The sequence below is a fragment of the Gymnogyps californianus genome, chromosome 28 (assembly GCF_018139145.2).
Source record: "Gymnogyps californianus isolate 813 chromosome 28, ASM1813914v2, whole genome shotgun sequence".
NCBI lineage: Eukaryota > Metazoa > Chordata > Aves > Accipitriformes > Cathartidae > Gymnogyps > Gymnogyps californianus.
In genome coordinates this window covers 5,265,943-5,284,556 of record NC_059498.1, presented here as the reverse complement: position 1 = coordinate 5,284,556, position 18,614 = coordinate 5,265,943, and the positions used below count along the sequence as shown (strand labels likewise).

General features: G+C 46.9%; 2 protein-coding genes across 2 annotated transcripts; one reads left to right on the top strand and one right to left on the bottom strand.

Annotated features, from left to right (window-relative positions):
• Positions 1-1,641: 1,641 nt before the first annotated feature.
• On the bottom strand, positions 1,642-13,662 carry CALCOCO2 (calcium binding and coiled-coil domain 2). The gene is made up of 13 exons (XM_050911873.1): positions 13,624-13,662; positions 10,547-10,735; positions 10,091-10,193; positions 9,581-9,714; positions 8,727-8,852; positions 8,116-8,243; positions 7,914-8,004; positions 6,990-7,112; positions 6,137-6,217; positions 4,993-5,088; positions 4,151-4,292; positions 3,706-3,743; positions 1,642-3,177 (listed from the first exon to the last, which is right to left on the bottom strand). Exons 2-13 carry the CDS (start codon positions 10,724-10,726, stop codon positions 3,001-3,003), a joined length of 1,419 nt encoding a protein of 472 aa, XP_050767830.1. The 5' UTR covers positions 10,727-10,735; positions 13,624-13,662; the 3' UTR covers positions 1,642-3,000.
• A 1,002-nt stretch (positions 13,663-14,664) lies between these two features.
• Positions 14,665-17,219, top strand: ATP5MC1 (ATP synthase membrane subunit c locus 1). The gene is made up of 5 exons (XM_050911812.1): positions 14,665-14,716; positions 15,202-15,247; positions 15,833-15,910; positions 16,188-16,363; positions 16,970-17,219. Exons 2-5 carry the CDS (start codon positions 15,212-15,214, stop codon positions 17,082-17,084), a joined length of 405 nt encoding a protein of 134 aa, XP_050767769.1. The 5' UTR covers positions 14,665-14,716; positions 15,202-15,211; the 3' UTR covers positions 17,085-17,219.
• Positions 17,220-18,614: the final 1,395 nt, after the last annotated feature.

Here is an 18,614-nt window from a genome sequence, read left to right as displayed (position 1 = left end):
ACTGGTAAGCCCTGTAAAGGTTTAAAAAGAGATACATTCACAGAGATTTGGCCCACAAAGTATGACTTCTTCCTCTTAGACACATTTCTAATGAATGCCCATTCAGATGCTACATGAGTTCGGGTATAAATTGTGCCAAACCCCTACTGTCCCTTTTGAAAATTTATTTCAAGGTCCTTATCCAATACATATCAATGTAATATTGGATCTCATCCAAAGTATAACTATATCTAATTATCAGCCATTTGAGCTACTTCTGTATTAAACCATAAAATTGAGATAGGATTGAAACCTCTTATGATTCCAAAGGCTAAATGCAGCAGTAACATAAATAATGTTGTAAATTACAAGCAAAATGAAAACTTGGTCAGAAAATATATGATGTAATTTGTGCTTAGGGGTAAATTGGTCCCTGGCTGCCCAGGATAGGGAAGGTATGACCTACATCAGGCCGAAGTATATGGCTGGGAGTCGGAATCTGTGTCATTATTACAGAAAAAAAAAATGTCATACCTTAAACTACTTCAAAAAGCCAGCATCCTCATGAGATTTATTGCAGTCTGACCCCCTCTGCCGGTCACCCGCTTGCTGCTTGTGTCCCAGGGCGGCACCTCAACATAGGCTCCGAGATTTGTAGAAATGAAAGGAGCAGGCAAGTGGAAAATGATAGGTATTCGTGTAAAAGGGATGGAGAGGGAATTTGGGGGCGCTGACACTTGGCACCAGTAGCTCAAGGACATAGATAACATCATGACGTAACTCTAACCCCAGGTGACTGGGTTTGGGTTTAGGATACAAGCTGCTAAAGCCAGTACTAGCAACAGTGCAGAAAGGAAGGAGGTCCAATAACTGGCATTTGGGTGAACTACCAGGGTTTTAGCAAAAATTGCTTTTGTGTCTCTCCACATTTAATCTGCTTCTGTCAAGATGCAAAGCAGTAAAAGAAGAAAAATTTAATTTAGAATGAGGACGTATGGGAAAAGGTTGGGGGGGCAGGGGAAAGCATTTTCTTGAAAAACAATGGGACTTTTCCTGAGGAAACAAGTGTTCCGTTAAAAACCAGCCTCATTTTGATGGAATGTTCAATTGTCAAAATTGGGATAAAGCTATGCCAGGAATGCTGAGATATACTATAGTAATCAATAATGTCAAAACATGTACAATACCAAGTATTTTTTAAATAATATTTTATCATCCTGAGTGAGGAAGTTTTCAGCTTTTTCTCCTAGCCTAGGGAAAAAAGGTGTGGATGCGCTGGACGTTCCTATGACACAGAAGAAATTCAGCCAGCTCTAGGTTTTTAGATCAGCGCTACTGGGAACAGATATAAACAAATAGATCCCATACAGCTCATTTTACTTTCCTGATTCGTTCTCGTTAGCCCATACTATCCTTTGGCCTTCATGATACATTCCCGCGCTGTGAGGAGCCACTGAGGATCAACCAGTCAAATATGCGCTTTCTGTTAGTCTCACTACCCGTAGGGATACCATGTTGCATGCTAAAAGTATTCAGAAAGGTGCTTAAGTACTTTGTTAGAAGCTTCAGCAAGTAATTGAAAGCCTGCAAATTGCTCCCTTAAGACCCCATCAATTCCTCCAATTTATTTCTTTAAGAATGAACATAGACGTCTTTTTCAAAGATTTTCTCCATATAGCTTTTATTTTTGTTTGCTGGTTTTTTCTTTTACAGGTTTTTTAAATAATGCTTCCCAGTGTAGTACATCTCAAGACAGAAATATACTCTATTTAAACCTAGATTGATAAAAAGTTTGTGTAGAATCAAAACAGTAAAACATTTTGAAGTCTTTGTTACTCTAAATATTCTTAAAACTCTGTGTAAACTTCTCAGGATTTTCTATTGCTTCAGATATTCAGCAGGAAACAGAGTCTAATGCAGCTGGATAATAAACCTTTCTCCATTTGTGTTTGCATGGAAAAAAGAGCTGTAAGTCATAAATTGAATATCCGGAAGCAGAAATAAAAATAGTAACTGGATAATCTGTGCACAAAGCATTGTAATATCCCAAGGCACTTAGTTCTGAATCACAATGTTTTGGTTTGAGAACAGGCTCTTCTTGTTAAATCAAGAAGGTTTAGAAACATAAAAGAGAAATACTCCAAATTCATAATTTCCTTTAAATGAGGATGCCCAGTTTCTGACTGAGAGGCTATTTATCCTCTGTGCTGCCGAGACAGCTCAGCTACTGTTTTCCTGCGGGCTCCACGCCATACCGACCTCCCCTGTTTCAGAAATTTCAGGTTTTCCTCATCCTAGGATGGATGGAGAAAACAGCGCATGTGCCTCACCCTAGGATAAGCTGTGCTGCCTACTCTGCTGGAAGGAGGGCCCTACACCTTCAGATCTGCAAACAGATATTCGGTCTCTTTATAAAGATGTCTCTCTCACTTGCTTTACGACTGATGGTGAAAGAAGAGATGTATTTTTATTTAGACTTTTTTACTTATTAATAATTAATTCTGCATTCCAGAAGCTGAGCAGGACTGAAGGTGTGATCCTAAAAGATTATAAAATGTTTCTGGTCTTTGGTTAGCAATCACAGTGCTATATTAAAGAATAAAACCATTATAATAGAGATGTATCAGCCAAGTACAGAAAACTGCTGCACTACATCCCATCACTTGGATCCCCACCTGACTGAACAGTTACACGGCCAATCCTGTTCTAAAGAACTGGTACCACATTCAACTAAATTACTAATTATAGGATTTGTAACTCATTTAACAAGCATATATACTTGATCCAAGAGAGAGGACTTAAATTTGATGACGATGATTCAGTTTCAGGATGCGGATGTCTGACCTGATTTATGTGTTGGTCATATGCTGCATGGAACAGAAAGCTCAGAATTACAGTACTAGTGGCATAGTCAGTCTCGTCTGGGTGATCTTAGCGTGAATTAAGCCTATAGCGTGGTTTTGGTCTATTCTATACTGCGGCCTCTGCCACCTATTCTACAGAGCAGACAGGGATTCAGAATTACTCCAGGCCATGACAAAAAATATGGTCATCAAACACCTGCTTATTGGACTTTTCAAAGGTCTCACTGCAGAGTGGGCACTCCAGAAGATGGCTCTGCACATGGGCCTCATACTGACTTGTTTCAATATCTCCAGGAAATACTTCATCGCACATGGGGCATTTCCTTATAGAAGCCTGAAGTACAAAGCAAAATGCAAATAGAGTCAGTTTAAAACCTATATTCAAAGAGAAGAAACAGAAAAGTTTAGCAGCCAGGTATTATCACTTTTGGACAAGTCTTTCTGACTTCTAACACTCTCAAGTTTTCAAATGTCTCCAGGCTTCTCTGAACAGCACTTAAAAGTCAAGAGCTTCTGAGAGGTACTCTAACTTTCCACCTACATAGCACACGTCCATGTTTCCAATATGAAATCAGGTATTTAGCAGCTGCAAGCTGCTCATTCTGACATTAGATGCTGCCAAGAGCTGGTCCTTAAAGATTAAGGTCAACAGAGCTTCCTTTCTCTTCCTTAAGACATATAACTCTTATTAATTCTACGCGTTAAGCATATGTGGCTCCATTTTGTTGTCCGCTATCTTACCAGGACTAAACCAGTAAGTAGACAATTGGCTACAGAGCTGAACTTGGAGCTTTTTATTTCAAACCACTAATTCGTATCCATAAACTACTAATCCATGTTTGGTCGTGTCCACTTTACTTACTACGTCTGCAGCTCCTGCCCCCAGGTTTGCTCCTGCAGCTGGAAAAAGAAGAAGTCAGTTTAGCCACAGCAAAATGATTAACAATGTAATGTGCTGATAACTAGTAATCCTTGAAACATGAGGATGTGGCTCTGGATCTAAACTTCTATATTTAGGACTATGGAAACTGGACATAAGCCACAGAACTAGCTGTCTGACAGCTGAATAAACTAGCTAATAGTTGTCTCTCTTGGCAGAAAATGAACAGACAGCTGATCGCTTAAGTCAACTCTTAATACCTGGCAGCATTTTGCAGCCGCCAAGTCTTCTGCACAGATGCAGAGCTGCACAGAGGTGCTGCTAATAACATCTTTTCTACAGCATTCAAGTCGAGAGGGAGGAGAATTTGCTGAGACCTTAACTGCCATGTATTTGTGGTTTCAGACAGCATGCCAAGTAATCTCACCACAATATGGATTTCCAAACAGAAGGCCTCCTACTTCGGGAGCTGGAACTGAAGCTTGAGCTTGTGAAACAACAGAGAAGGGAGAAACCTCGCTAGCCTGCGAGAGATGCCTCAGGAGTCCGTCGTTCTCTTCCCTTAGTTTCTGCAAAGGGGCAGAAGGGCAGAATGAATTTCCAGAAGCTCAGGAGACCATTTCAGAGAAAAGTCATACTTTGCACTAACATAGATCCTCTTATATCAGAATCAAAATTGCTCTGAACTTCTTTTAGGTAGCTCAGTGTTAGTCCTGCTTGACCAAATGGGAAAGTGAGGTAAGGAAGGGCAAGGATCTTTTCTGTGGCCTGCTCGGAAAGGCAGACAAGATGATCACAATAGAGTGATACACTTTAAAAGACAGAAGACTATCCTGAAGTCATGCAGAGTAAGGAACAAAACCGAGCAGTATTGCTTAGACTAGACAGAAAGGCTATGTCCATTTAAATGAGTAAGTCCATTCATTTCAGTGGTGTCAGAATTAAGCTAACATTAGGAGTTTTTGAAAATCCCCATGCCATTATGGGTAAACCAGTCTATTCTGTGGTGGGGGAAAAAGGTGCAAATTTTTGGACCCTTCCGCTTAGGCTGTACAGGCGTGGCAGCAACAACTTACTGCGAGTGTACGCACGCGGTCATTTGTACGTGCCTGCAGACAGCCTGGCAGCCTGGCTTTAGGTGACGGTCCATGTGCAGGCACAATTGGTGATCCGTTTGGTAGAAGGGTTAATGGAACTGAACACTAGACTGAGAGATTAGTGTCATATTCAATACAGGAGAAAGGCGAGGGAGTTGTGCCAAGTTCCCACCTGATTTTCCTCATCAGCTTCATTCTTTTTTGCCTGCAGAATCTGAAACAAATGCTTCTGCTCCTCAAGTTCTTTCATTAAGTTGACATTTTGTTGCTACAAAGGAAGAGTGTTATTTAGTAAATCATGGGAAACTGCTGAATAAAAGGATGACAGCTCCAAGCACTGGAGCTGTCATATACTAGCTGCCTCATGCTGCATTTATTCCCAACAAATAACCCTTCACTTTCAATGGGAGTCTTACCATTTCATAGTTTGTCACCTAGGATATCTCCATGTCACCACTCACACTCTGTATTTTCATTACAACATGTGAGACGACACATGACCTCCGAAGGGGACATACGACAGGTCAAACAAAGAGGGAGATTGAAGAAAAGGAACTCATACAGCTGAAAAATCCACCCTGGCAGGTGAGAGCTATCCAAGTCTGCCAGGTTTCCTGGCGCTGTGAGGCTTGCATTGACGGTGGATAGCCAGTACATCCTTAGGAATTAATCTTGTAGCTGACTCTTGAATTAAATCAGTAAATTAGATAAGCTAGAGTACTTAGGGATTCTGCAGTCATTCTCAAAGTATCACTCTAAGAATCCTGAACATTTGGCATCACAGCGGAGGTAATCACATCATCTATTTTAGGCATCTAATTTTCAATGCCAAAGTGAGAGCAGAGCCTCCAAAAGCTTCCTGAGCAGCACATATAGAGAGAGAAGCACCTTTAGAAGGTCACTCAGGGCAACAGGCTAAAGATGATGTGACAGCCTCAGTCGGTGCCAATGATGGTTTCTTCAGTAGAAAGAAATGCCGCAGCATGCTGCCCTTTTCTTTGATATCCTTCACATTCCTTCAAGGAGTGATTTCCAGTGCTGAGGTTTGTGGATTACTTCTAAAAGGTCTGCAGAAGTTACCTCAGAAAAGCAAGCCTTTTGTCCATAAACTTAAATTTGTTATATATATAGTCATCTGCAACATCACAGGGAAATTGTGATGGTTCTGCAAATCGAAAGAAGGTGGAGAACAGTGCTGTCAGTGCCTCTCAGCTCCCCTGCACAGGTACCAGCAGGTTCCCTACAATACAGCAGAGCTCGGTGCTCCGCACTTTTGGGACGATCTCCCCAGCTGCACTCCCAGAAACAGCGGGCACCTGCTCATTCTGCAGACAGTGGGACAAAGTGGGAGTCTGGAAGTTTTCCATGCAATGTTCAAGCTCCTTATTTTGCTCCTTCTGCACAGAAATCCCAGATTTTCACAAGCAGAGTTGCAAAGAGGTGTTGGAGAAGGATGTGGGGCAGAGCACCAAACTACAGAACAGAAACTTTGTATTGTTTACAGCTTATTTTGGTGCATTCTGGGCATATTGCATGTATTTTATTGATTATTAAATGCTAAATTCGAGATATTAAAGATGAGAAAGAGACAAAAACATCAACAGAGAGAAGAGAAGACCAGGAAGGTTGCTGCCTCACACCAATTACTAGCCAGCTTCCTGTTGGAGGTAAAATTAACAGCATATAGTCTGGGCAGATTTAGGGTAACTTGTTTTATTTACCTATAAGTCCCAGTCCTGATACAATTTTGCTTAGATGCAACGATTTGCAATCAGCCAAATATCAATCCTGAATTCCCACCGATTTACTTTATCCCTTGAGCTGACTCAAAAGAGATCAAGACAGAGACTGAATTTTCCTGCTACAGAGAATCCGAATTACAATGTCTAGTTATACAGACATTTCTTCCAAAACTAAAACATATGTGTATACTATAAGAATGTATGTATACTGTAAGAATATATGTATGCTATAAGAATCTGTCAGACGGTGTGTTCACAGAACTACCTACATGGACACCCACACCACCATGGACATTTCTCTTTCTGTCACAGAATCCCTTAGATTCTCGTAAGGTTGAGCAATATTTGTACGTGCTCACCGCCAAGGATGCCTCAGCCTCTCCGCCCTGGCTCCCCCAAGCACTGTGATACTCAGGGAAGGCTTTACCTGCTGAGTTCTAGTCATGCGTAACTGGCGATTCTCTTCCTTTAAACTTTCAAGCTGCTCTGTCTTGTCATGGTCCATATGAGATAGGTGTTCCACTTCTTTCTCATAATTCAACACTTGAGACTAGGGAGAAAGAAGAGTGTGCAAAAAGTGAAAATCGAACAGCTCTGGGTGAGGAGCACAGGCACCTTTTGCTGCAGAAGGCATAGCTCCAGAACCCATGGCCGCTTACATTTTTTTTCTGCAAACATTTTTCCATTAAAACCTTTGTAGAAGCTGAGAATAGTTACATGGGGATATACCGGAGCTGCTGTATTCATCAGAACACAGTATTTATTCATACGTTCTCTGAAGAGCTTTCTAAGTTTCAACACGACACTTCCTAGTCTGGGAAGTCAGAGAACAAAGAGAAAAACAAGGACTCTATAGCCAGATGGTTAGCCCATCGTTCTGGGTCTCCCATGTCCCAGACCTAACAACCAAGCTATTTTCAGTCTACCTTCTCCCTTCACATACCTTCCAGCTAGAAGTCTTGTTTTCATCCAACTATTGAACATAATTTTAGAATGTTTTTCAAAACAGAAGTGTTTTCTGCCTGGATCCTTAGCTAGCAGGAGGTAAACAACAGTCTGATTTTGGTCAACTTAATGAGCAGGCAAAGGGGATGTTTTAAGGGAATAAAATCCTTACGGTTTCTCTTAGCACATCCCCCTCTACCCTTCCTTCCTGAATACAGCTTTCTTGAGGTTTCCTCAAGGTCAAATCCTATCAAACGTTGACATTTTCCTAAAGAACCCACGTAATCAAAAAAGACACTCATACACCACGTACTTGCTCAAGATTGCTCAGTTCTCTGTCAGAGGGAAACTGATTCCATCACAGACAGTTCACAAAAGCAAAGGAGGGCAGCTCTATGTTTGCTACCTGCAGCTGGTCCATGTGATCCAGGGCTGTTTTCAGTCTGGTTTCCAGGCGTTCCTTGTCAGATGTCACATTCTGAATTTGCTCTTTGAGTCTACTCAGAACAAATCAAAACACACCATACTTTCACGGATGGAAATTTAATCCATAAAGGCAAGGTGCTTACATGAAATCCTGTTTTGAGATATGCCGTAAATACACTTACCGGTGCAGTTCTGCCTCTCTGCAGGCATCCAGCTCCTTTAGATGTTTATTTTCCTTTTTCAGGGAATTCAGCTCTAGCTCCAATTTCTCTGTGTTGCTCCTTAGAGACTCTAAACTATTCTGCAGCTCCTGAAAATCACAGTGAGGTCGACAGGAGGTAAACACGACCCAAGCAACAGTCCTGCTCTGCACTGGAACTGCAAAAACCCTCAAATGCAGCACTGCCAGGCAGCCCATCTGAAGGAGGAAAATCTCCCCTTTGCATCCTGACTACTCTTTCAGACCCCGTTTCATTTATATTAAACCCTAAGCAAAACTGAAGGAGGAAAAGATAATGATAATGTGATTTCAGGACAGCCTACAAAACATTTTTGAACACTCTCCTTCCCATATGTTCCCGACTCCAGTGTCTGAAGATGTCTCTTGTTCATCGTTATTGTTCTTATCACAGTAGAGGTGTTGTATGATTTGGTGAAGGATTAAACAGATAATATGGGGAGAAACCTCTTTAATTTTCTCCTGGAAGCACACAGTGGAACAAGACCTGACTCAGTCCCTCTTCATCTTTCAGCCTTAAAGCTTCTGACTTACTATATTAACTTTTTTGTTCACCTGTGTCTTCTTGAGCTCTTCCTGCAGATCGATGTTTTGTTTCTGGAGACTTGCACAGCTTGCTTTCAGCTCCTCATTTTCTTTATGCAAATTTTTGTTTTGTAGTTCAATCTCTTCCACTTCTCCCTGGCAAGCAACAAAGTTGTTTGGTCATAACAGAAGCACTGGAAAGCCGCATTCCAAATAGCACAGTGCGAAGAGCAGAGAAAGATGAGCTCTGCAAAAGGGAACACCGTGTACCTCCCCGTGCTTTCACTACTAGCGCAGACCAGACTGCGACTTCACTCTCCCCAGTCTGTCCAAAGCTGACCATCAACCCAATTCTTGAATACTGAGCACATACTACCCCTGATCTTTGGAGATGCTCAGTGCCTTCTGTGTCTGCAGAAGTCAGCAGAGGCAGAGCTTTGGGGCTTTTTGCAGTTTGTTAGATGAGGACCATGTGTGTAGCGTAGTCATTAACAAAAGGGCTGCACACAAGACACTGCAAAATAAGAGCGCTTGGCTTCACAGCACCTCAATTATTGTCCATGTGCATGCTCTTACTCCCATCTAATGGCAGGCTGTTTCCATGAAAATCACCTTTTCCTTTAAAAATATTCAAAATGCCCTGAAACACTATGTATTAAGTTGCTCCCCGTTACAAAGAGCTCACAATCTAAGTGATAAATGGCAGGCAGAGAAACAAAGGCTGCCCAAATTTGTGTGACAGATCAGTAGCAAAGCCAAGAATAGAATCCAAGTCTGCTGAGTTCTAGCTTGGCATCTGATTTACCGGATCACTCCATGTTAACAGTGAGCATATGCCAATAAAAGCAGAGGCAGTAAAAAGCAGGGGAAGAGAGGACACATACCTGTGTGGTAACCACCAGGATATCATCCTCAGTCTCTGCTCTGAACTGGAAAGGCACACTGGCTCCCCGGACCACGCCATCCTGGTCGACGTAGCAGAATTGGTAGTATTCATCATCTTTCGGTAGGTAGTAAGCTTCAGACAAACACAACAACTCTGTCATGTGCAGCTTCTAGTTATTCAAGTCTCTTAACTATATAGCACAGAAAGTGAGAACCTCAGAAAACGGAGACATCCTAGTTCAGTATTGTTCCTGCACCGTTAGTAATTCCTTGTGCCAGTGACAAGAACACAAACAATATGACTCCGTCAGGATGGCAGAATTTAGCAGATTCAAAATTTTGTGATTTATTATGGGATTTGAAATAAGTCTCCCAAAGCATGGTCCTCCAGATATTCCATAATTCCGAATGTAGCGCTTGTTAGTGGCAGCAAAGCGGGAGTCCGTGTGCGCGTGCCTGTGTGTGCACATGCACATGCATTCCCTGAGTGACCCAAGCTCCCAACTCACCTTTGAACTGGATCTGTTGCTGCACAGCGGCATCACTGTGGATGTCACCAGGCAGAGGAGCCCACATGAATGTGTAATATTCCCGGGTTGTTTTCCATCCCACCTGCAACAGCAAAATTGTTATATGGCATCACACAGTTCATGTTTATCCTATGGTAATGGGACTATATTTCCACATAGGTCAGCTACTGGGAGGACTTTTGCATTGGTATCCTGACTTCTAAGAGTTGTGGTCTATGCATGAAAGGATAATCAGAGTGTTTGATTAGCCTTGAAGCTGTTTGGGTCACAACAGCTCTGGCACTTTGTCCCTAGGCACAATAAAGATGTTCCACTACACAAGGTTATTACTGAAAAAAATTCTCCAACCCTGTTCTATCAAAGCCCAAGCTCTTTGTTTCTGCCTGCTGCTGCTTTCTCATACTTGGCACATCTGGTTTCACGGTATTCGCTTACCCGGAAGATGCCCACCCAGTCCTTCCCGCGAGGAACGATGTTCTGTGTGAGGGTATAATAACAGGTTACGTCTCCTCCGGGAACATAAAACTTCTCCACATTGTTAAAGACGACTTGGGAGAAGTGGCAGTTGTCTAAGAGGACGGCGGAAGTGGGAGGCTCGTCGGAGGTCTCATCCATCGTGGAAGTCTACAAGAGGAAAGAATAAGGGGATTATCTCATCTTCAGATGCTGCCTACATAGTTGTGTCCGTGAAGGGTTATGAAGAGGTACGGCTTGGGAATGACATAGCTGTGAAGTCCAAAACCCCCCACGCACACACCAAGGTTTCTCAGCAAGGCACACGAGCTCACTGGAGTCCCTGCCGCTGTGGCCAGGCTGCTCCTGACATCCACGGCAGCTTGCAGATCCTCTTTAGCAGACATGCGTAAGACTCCTTCATCTGACCGCCGCTTCCCAGCCACGGCGCCCGGTTCTCTGAGGGTGCCAGCGTGGCACAGCAGCCTCTCTCCTGCATGGGACCCCACGAACCAGACCCGCTGACTGTCCTACGAATCTGCTACACGGGAGAGGCAGTGGTGCCTTGTAGCAGCAGGAGCACGTGTGGCTGCTGGTGGGATCCCGTGCTTGAAGACCCTGCTGGAACGCTGGCTGTCCCACATGCAGCCTCACATCGTGTTTTTGATGTGATTTGACACTCCAGGCACATCCCCACCATATGTAGTTAACGTGGGGGTGCATCAGCTCTTCTGAAATCTGGAGACTAGCACATTGCTTGAGAATAGAGGTTTCGCTGCATCAGTGAAATGCTCCGACCGTAGTACAAGACAAAAATAGCAGCTTACAATCTATCGTGCTAGGAGCTCCAAGACTCGTGCAGTCCCAGCCCTAACACACTCCACAGGCTGACCGCGGTGAGACACACAAGACACGCTCATGCTGGTGATAAGCAAACTCAACAGCCTCCTCGCTTTCTGCGTTCAAATCCAACGCGATGACTTGACCTCCAAATACAGTTATCTCTCATCTTCAGCTTCCTGGCGCCAAGGGAAGAGAGGTACCTGGCTAAGCTCAGCTCCCATGGAAGAGCACAAATGGAGGAGATCCTGGTTAGGCAGGTTGTCGTAGTTCTGTTTCGCAAGCCTGTGTCATGAGGCTATTATAGCCTTGCTACTCGTGACTGCTACGCTGAAACCGCAAGATGATTCTCAGTATTGAAATGAATATGTTGCATGACAGCAGGATCAACAAATAGCATGAAAGCTTTTGCATGAGTTATCTATACAGAAAAATTTGCAGTGCGTTGTGCACTACAAGTCACACAACATAAATCTGTAGCGGATGCATCGATCAAAACAGTATCCAAACTGCCAGGAGCCTAGGCAGGACTGGAAACAGAACACTAAATCACCCTCTTTGCCCCCACGTCTTGCAGACAGCCAGGCTTCAGCCCTGGCAATCTGTCAAGGGGCAGATCACTGCTGAGAAAACCCTGCCGCCAATCCCGGACAATTCAATTCCAGGAATCCAAAGCAGAACCTTCTCAGCTGATCTTAGCGACAGCAGCAGCGAGCAAGGATTGACCTCAGAACAGAGGGAAAGTTCACCATGAACAACCATCTCACTGGAGCATTTCAGGTCATCTCCAATCCACAAGTTTCACATGGAAACGAACTCCTTGGAACCCTGCTTTTTTTTTTTTGGCATCACCCAGGAGATCATCTGTATTCTGTGCCAAAGAATAGCCTGAAAATCAGGCAGAAGTTTAGATGGGGATTGCGGGGCTGTGCTCGGAAAAGCTATCCACAGCTGGGAAGAGCAGTGCTAACTGCACTGACACAGGCTGCCTCGGGAGGAGAATTCCTCCTGCTGGGAGCGGAAGGCAAGGCAGACCCTAGAAATGGATGTGGCGCAATCCTCCAGGACATCCAGGCTGCAGTTTCACTTGTAGTTATCTCAGTAAAGCGTAGGAAATGGCGTGTGACTCATCGAAGGCTCAGCCTTTATTTGGCTGATGTCAATCTTTCCTACCCTGATGTGCCTTATGATTTGCAGTTCCTGAACACCAGGGACCTCTTGACAGCCACCAGACAGAAAAAAAACAAAAAAAAAAAGAAAAGAAATCTAAGGACAGCACCTTAATCATGTTATTGCATCGCTTCAGGGCAGGACACGAGCCCTCGCTGCCACAAGAGTTAAAAGTAATTTGCAAAGAAAATGAAGAGTCAGTGTCTGGATGCAGCAAACCAATGCATTCTGCTGCTGCAAAAAAAAGACGTTGGTTTTGGTGAAAATCCTTGTCATCTTGAAGAAAAACAAACCCAGAGGCCGCGCGGAGTGCGCTGATGGCAGCGTCCGCAGCTCACTTCCAGGAAAAGACGACAGGAAGCACAGGGGGGAGGACATTTTATTAACACTCACGTTTTTGTTACGCGAACAGCTCGTAAGTCATCGGGAGAGGCCCTGCGAGGCTGCTGCCGCCCGAGGGGACACGGGGACAGCCGCACCTTCGGGGTGCCAGTGCCTACCGGGCAGTCCCAGCCCGGGGCCGAGCTAACGAGGACTCATTACAGCTCACACGGAGCAGAGCGCAATAAATAACCGCTTCCTCCGGTGTTCACGGGCCAGGCTCTCTCCGGGGACTTTCTGGGTTATTTCCTTTTCTTTCGCTGTTGCCGTTTTACTTCTTTCATTAACCTGCACCGTCCCGAAGATGTAGAAAAACACGGATTCGCCCTTTCCAAGTGAGACCAACTTCCAGCCGCGGTTGGACACCGGGACACCGCGGACCGCGGTGCCGGCAACGTGTGCCACGGGGGTTCCCGTTAGCATCCCCGTGCGTGGGGTGCCGGCGGAGGGCGAGGAGCAGACCGGGCTGTGTGTCGTCGTCCCCGCCCCGCCCCGGGCCGGGCACCCCCGGCTCTGTCACCAAGAAACGAAAGTGAAAGTGTCGCCGCCGCTTCGCAGCCCCGCCCCCCCCCCCCCCCGCCCCGGTCTCCCGTACGGCTCCGGGGGAGGCATCAGACTCCGGGAGGGGTATACGGGACCCCGTCACCACCGCCCCCCGCCTCACTCACCGAGAGGTACGGCTGGAAACCTCCGAGGCTGCGAGGAGGAGGCGGAAGACCAGGAAAAGGCGGAGCACCCCCCCCTCCCGCCCGGGATACCTCCTCCTGGGCGGCCCCGGCCACGCTGCTGGGACTTGTAGTTCGGTGCGGCGGTGCCCCCCCAGCCCCGGTACCGCCCTTCCGTGCCGGCGCTTCGGTTGCGGAGTGGGGAGAGACCGGGGACACTGGTGCCGGTTGTCCTGGGCTGTCAGGCTCGGGAGGGGGGGGGGGTGGATAAGAGGTCAGGGAGTTTGGCAAAACGGGAACTTAAAGTCCCGGTAACGAGCTACGGCGCTGGGGAGGTCCCTCCGATCGCTCTCCTCCTCCGAGGCACCCCGGTGAGCTGGACACCGGCGGCCTCGGGCGGGCCCGCCTGCCCTCGGCTCAGCCAACGGCGGTCCCCAGCGGTTGAGGGTGCCGGTAACGGGGCATGGAGCCGGGCCTTGGCCCTGCACCACGGCCGGGCGGCGATCCCCCTCCCCGCGGCCCCGAGCCCCTGCCCGGGGCGGCGGCACTAAACGTCGGCTCCAGCGACGTTCGGCCACGGCTGAACCGGGCACTTTAATAAAGCACGGGAAAACGTTTAAATGTTCAAAATTATCTTTTAGGAGAGACTCGGAAGGGGGACGGGTGCCGGGGCGGGCGCAGCAGCCGCCGGTGCACCGGAGAGGGCGCCCGGGCCCGCCCCGCCGCCATCACCACCCCGCCTCTATGGTAACCTCTATGGTGCAAGAAGCAGCCCGGGGCGCCTCATGGTCCTCTGGAAGACCTCCAAGCCGCCAGCCAATCAGCAAGCACGCAGGGAAAATAACCAACCAATGACGACCCGCGTGGCGACACCGCCCTCCCGCCCCGTTGCGCTGTCCCGGATGTTGGTGGGAGGTGCTCGCTCGGCCGCAGCCAATGGGGAGCGCGGATGTTGTCCCAGGATGCCGCGCGCCGTGCGTGGCGGCAGCCAATGAGCGCGGAGGACGCGGGGGGGACACGGCAAGGTGAGCGGGGCGGGGGCGCCGCGCTGCTCTCACAGCCGCCGCCGCCGCAGCCCCGAGCGGACCCCGCGCAGGTGGGCCCCGCTCTCGGCCCGGCCGCCCCCCTCCGGGCACCGCGGCCCCCCCCCGCTGGTAGCGGGGTAGCGCTGGGCCCGGCCGGCCGGTGAGGTCGGTGCCCGGCCGTGCCCTGCCCTTCCCTAGGAGGCGGCAGCCGCGGAGGGCACGACAAGCGTTGGTGCCTCCGCTGTCCTTACGCATCCCCCGGGGCTCGGGCGGGCTCAGTTGGCCCTTGGTGGGGGCTTCGATCGTGTCGAGGAAGGCAAAAATGCGCAGCTCTGAGTCTGCCCTGGAAAGGGCCCAAACGAGGATTAACGGAGGGAGGGCGGTGGGGGGACACGGAGCCGTGCGTGGGGGCGGTGGGGAAAAGCCTCGGGGACAGCTCAGGGACGCAGCTGCAGATAGACGTGTTGTGTGGCCTGAGAGGGGGGTGTTGGCTGGTGGCAATAGCGTTGGGATTCCCATTTCCTTTTGTTTTTCTGTTTTTCTTCATTTGTATTAGGTTAAGCAAAATGCAGGCTCCTTTGGCTCTCAGCTCTCCAGCTCTGGTAAGTCGCCTTTCTTCAGAGAAGTATAATAATACTTAGTGGGGTTACATGATTGTGAGGTCTTTCTCTGTGGTGCTTGGTTCAAAATGCTGTCCTGGACACCCTCGGCTGAGGTGGGATCGTGTGGGTTTGTTTTACTATGGATTTAACAAGGAGGGGAAACAAGGTGACCTCTGGTGACCGGAGGGTGATACCTACCGTGTTAGTAGATGTGCAGCGAACTGCAGGCCCAAGGGCTTCTCCAAAGATAAGTTAACTGTCACAGAGACACTCAGTCACCTCTTTTTCTCAAGGTATGCATTAGGAGGAAAATGTATGGAATTGTAGTAATGACTGGACTGCTGTAGCAGATACGACACTCGTGCTGCAGTGTGTGGTCTGTGGTAGTATTACTCATGGACTTAGTCCAACTGGCTAAACTAGAAATGTCCTAGATTTGCATATGCCTTTGCTTTTTAGTCTGGTTTCATCCTTGAGATGTTTTAAAAAATTGTGAGAGTGTTCTTCATAAAATAACTGCTCTTTTCTGAGTGTTAGTGCGAACGCATCCAATTATAGGAGTTAATTGTTTGTGTTTTGCTTCAGTTCCGGTGCTGTTCCAGGGCTCTGGCCAGACCAGTTTCAGTGTCTGTTTTCAGCAGGCCCGAGGCTCCGACTGTACAGGTGAGACTCTCACGTGGTAAATTGGGTCCCGTATTTCTGTGCTCGCTGCCTGTGATACGTGGTGGTTCCTCCGGAGATGGAGGAGTAAGTTTGTATATCAAGAGGACGACTAATACGGGGACGTAGCTTCTAGCCCTGATTGGTGATGGCTTTGCAAGCTTGGCTGATCTTGCTCTGCCTTGATTAGAGAAGAAATGTTGATAATGTTTTATTAATCATAAATAAATTATTTTTTATTAAAGCATCATTAGCATGTTTCTTCTCCTGTATCCCACAGCCAGCTGGCGTTTCCCATCCACAGCTGACCCGCCGCGAGTTCCAAACCAGCGCTGTTTCCAGGGACATTGACACTGCTGCTAAGTTCATTGGTGCCGGTGCTGCCACGGTCGGGGTGGCTGGTTCAGGAGCGGGTATTGGGACGGTGTTTGGCAGCTTGATCATTGGCTATGCCAGGTAAGTAAGATGCCAGGCTGCTTGAATTTATTCCCTTCTTCCAGCGCTAAATTTATAGTAGAGCTTTCTCTGGAAGATATGTCCAGCTCTACAAGTGTAGTGTATATAAGCAGATGTTGTGTTTAACTGAAGCAGTCCTCCTTGGAACATAAAATGGTTGTTATAACCCATTATTCTATTAAAATAAATAAGAAAGCGCCTGAATTGTTTGAATCCACCCTATACTTACTTCTGAACGATGCAGGTGCTCTGCGCAGCTCTGCCTGCCTCTAGAAGAAATGAAGCAGTAGTTGTTAGCAGGAACTGTTGCTTGGTACCACCAGGGCAGGTGAAACTAGCCTTCAGGGTTCAACATGTCTACATCACTAAAACTAGGGAAAGATCACGGCTTTCTCATTCCAGCTGGTGGCTGCCTGCCATAAAACTGGTTTGTGCTCCAAAATCCATTGCCTATGCGACATAATCCTGGTTTTCTGCGATATGGGCTCTGGTTTTCTGTGATACGGGCTCTGGTTTGGGTTTTTTTTTCCTCACTGTGGATCCTTTTTTTTTTTTCTTCCCCCCCTTCTCTCTCTGGTTTGTTCCCCCGCCTTGTACAACATACAGGAATCCATCTCTCAAGCAGCAGCTCTTCTCCTATGCCATCCTGGGCTTTGCCCTGTCTGAGGCCATGGGTCTCTTCTGTTTGATGGTGGCATTCCTTATCCTCTTTGCTATGTGACAACTTCTGGTCCTGGCTGCGGCTTCCATCACTCTGTCCTCTGCGGTTTGAGTCTGCTTCCATCAGAGCGTTCCAGACTGACAATTAAAGAAAAGATTTCTCTAAATAAACTGGTGGCTTAATTTTTTTTCTTTATTTCTTTATTATTTTTTTTTCCCTTATGTTCTGGTCCAGTGGTGGGGAAGTCTTCGGGTGAGTTGATGTATTGGTTGAAGAGGATAATATGCCCGGTATGGGGACACTCACTGATAAAGCAGAAGGGGAATATGAAATGGTGGTGGGAGGGGAAGAAAACTAATGTGAAGTCAACTAGATAAGAGAGGATGTCCTTGAACAGCTCAAATCTATGCAGAAATCCCAACAGGCATTGCCCTAGTAAAGCAAATACTTCTAGATGAGCTGACAAAGCATTGTTTTTCCCACATACTGTTGTTGCAAATGCTATGGCCCTTTTTTTTTTTTTGTCTGAAAGACAGTATGTAGAAAAGGTGCTGGGTACAGGTGAGTGCGCTTAGAAGTGTATTAATGGTGTTTGCATAACTAAATTGCCAGTGAGTACACAAGGGTACGCACTGCCGTATCGTCTGAATTGTCGTCTTTCACAAAGAAGAGCTGGTGTCAAGGTCCTGCTGTTCATGTGCCTCCTCAAAGCATCAGTTTACACAAAGGCCCACAGCTGAGTTACATTTCTTTTTTCCCTCCCCCAACAGTTCCGTGCTTCAGCTGTTTTAGAGATTGGAGTATACTAGGGAGGAGAAAGGCTAAAATCTAACCTGAATCTTGGACCTTGTGGTTAAGACAGCTGTGCCTTTAAGGAAGGTGAGCATTGAGGGGGGGAAGCTTGTCTCGTTATCTGCTTTAGGTAATTGAATTAATGCAGCTACCATGTGTGCTTAAAGCCCCTGAAGCACAGTTGTGACCTCCCTGGGGATGTGAAAGGGGTACAGGAACTGCTCTGTTTGTTTGTAATAACTGCTTACACCCTGTGAGGGGAAGAGGGGCTGAGAAGAATTTGACTCCAAAAAAAAAAAAACCCTGTCCCTGAGACTTCTTGGAGAAACGTGGCTCTGAAACCAAAAAGAACTCAAGGGACACTTGCTGGCTGAACTAGAGAGGAAAAATCTGCAGCCAGGCTGGCTCCTGGGGACAAACATGTAACCCTACAACAGTGATACTGTGCTTTGGGGATCTTCTCTGGGTGGTGATAGCAGGTTGTAGCTATCAGCGTGTCAGGCACTCAACACTCACTGTCTCAGGAAAATGACTGTTACCTGCGTCTAAGCTAGTTACATTTATTCTCCCTTCCACCTGTGAAACTGCATAAAAAACTTTGGTGGTTGTTGTATCCCTGGTAAAGCAAAAGTGACCTTGGAGCTAAAATCGCTCACTCTCGGTTGCACGCTGTTACTGTAAGTAACCGCGTGCTTCTGGGCGGCCCTGGCAGGCGGTGTAGGGGTGAGATGATCCTTGTAGGCCAGAAGCAGAGCTGCAGGTTTCCTGCGAGCCGGAGTAACGGCTTCCCCTGCTCTC

Bases quoted from the DNA above. Each gene is read 5' to 3' on its own strand.
- CALCOCO2 (XM_050911873.1), bottom strand. From the start codon at position 10,726: ATGGATGAGACCTCCGACGAGCCTCCCACTTCCGCCGTCCTCTTAGAC. The intron at 7,113-7,913 runs GTAGCAAACATA...CTTTCTCCCTAG, and splicing joins ATCACATGGACCAGCTGCAG to TCTCAAGTGTTGAATTATGA. The intron at 5,089-6,136 runs GTGCCCGCTGTT...CTTCCTTTGTAG, and splicing joins ACTGTCTGCAGAATGAGCAG to CAACAAAATGTCAACTTAAT.
- ATP5MC1 (XM_050911812.1), top strand. From the start codon at position 15,212: ATGCAGGCTCCTTTGGCTCTCAGCTCTCCAGCTCTG. The intron at 15,911-16,187 runs GTGAGACTCTCA...TGTATCCCACAG, and splicing joins CCGAGGCTCCGACTGTACAG to CCAGCTGGCGTTTCCCATCC. The intron at 16,364-16,969 runs GTAAGTAAGATG...TACAACATACAG, and splicing joins TTGATCATTGGCTATGCCAG to GAATCCATCTCTCAAGCAGC.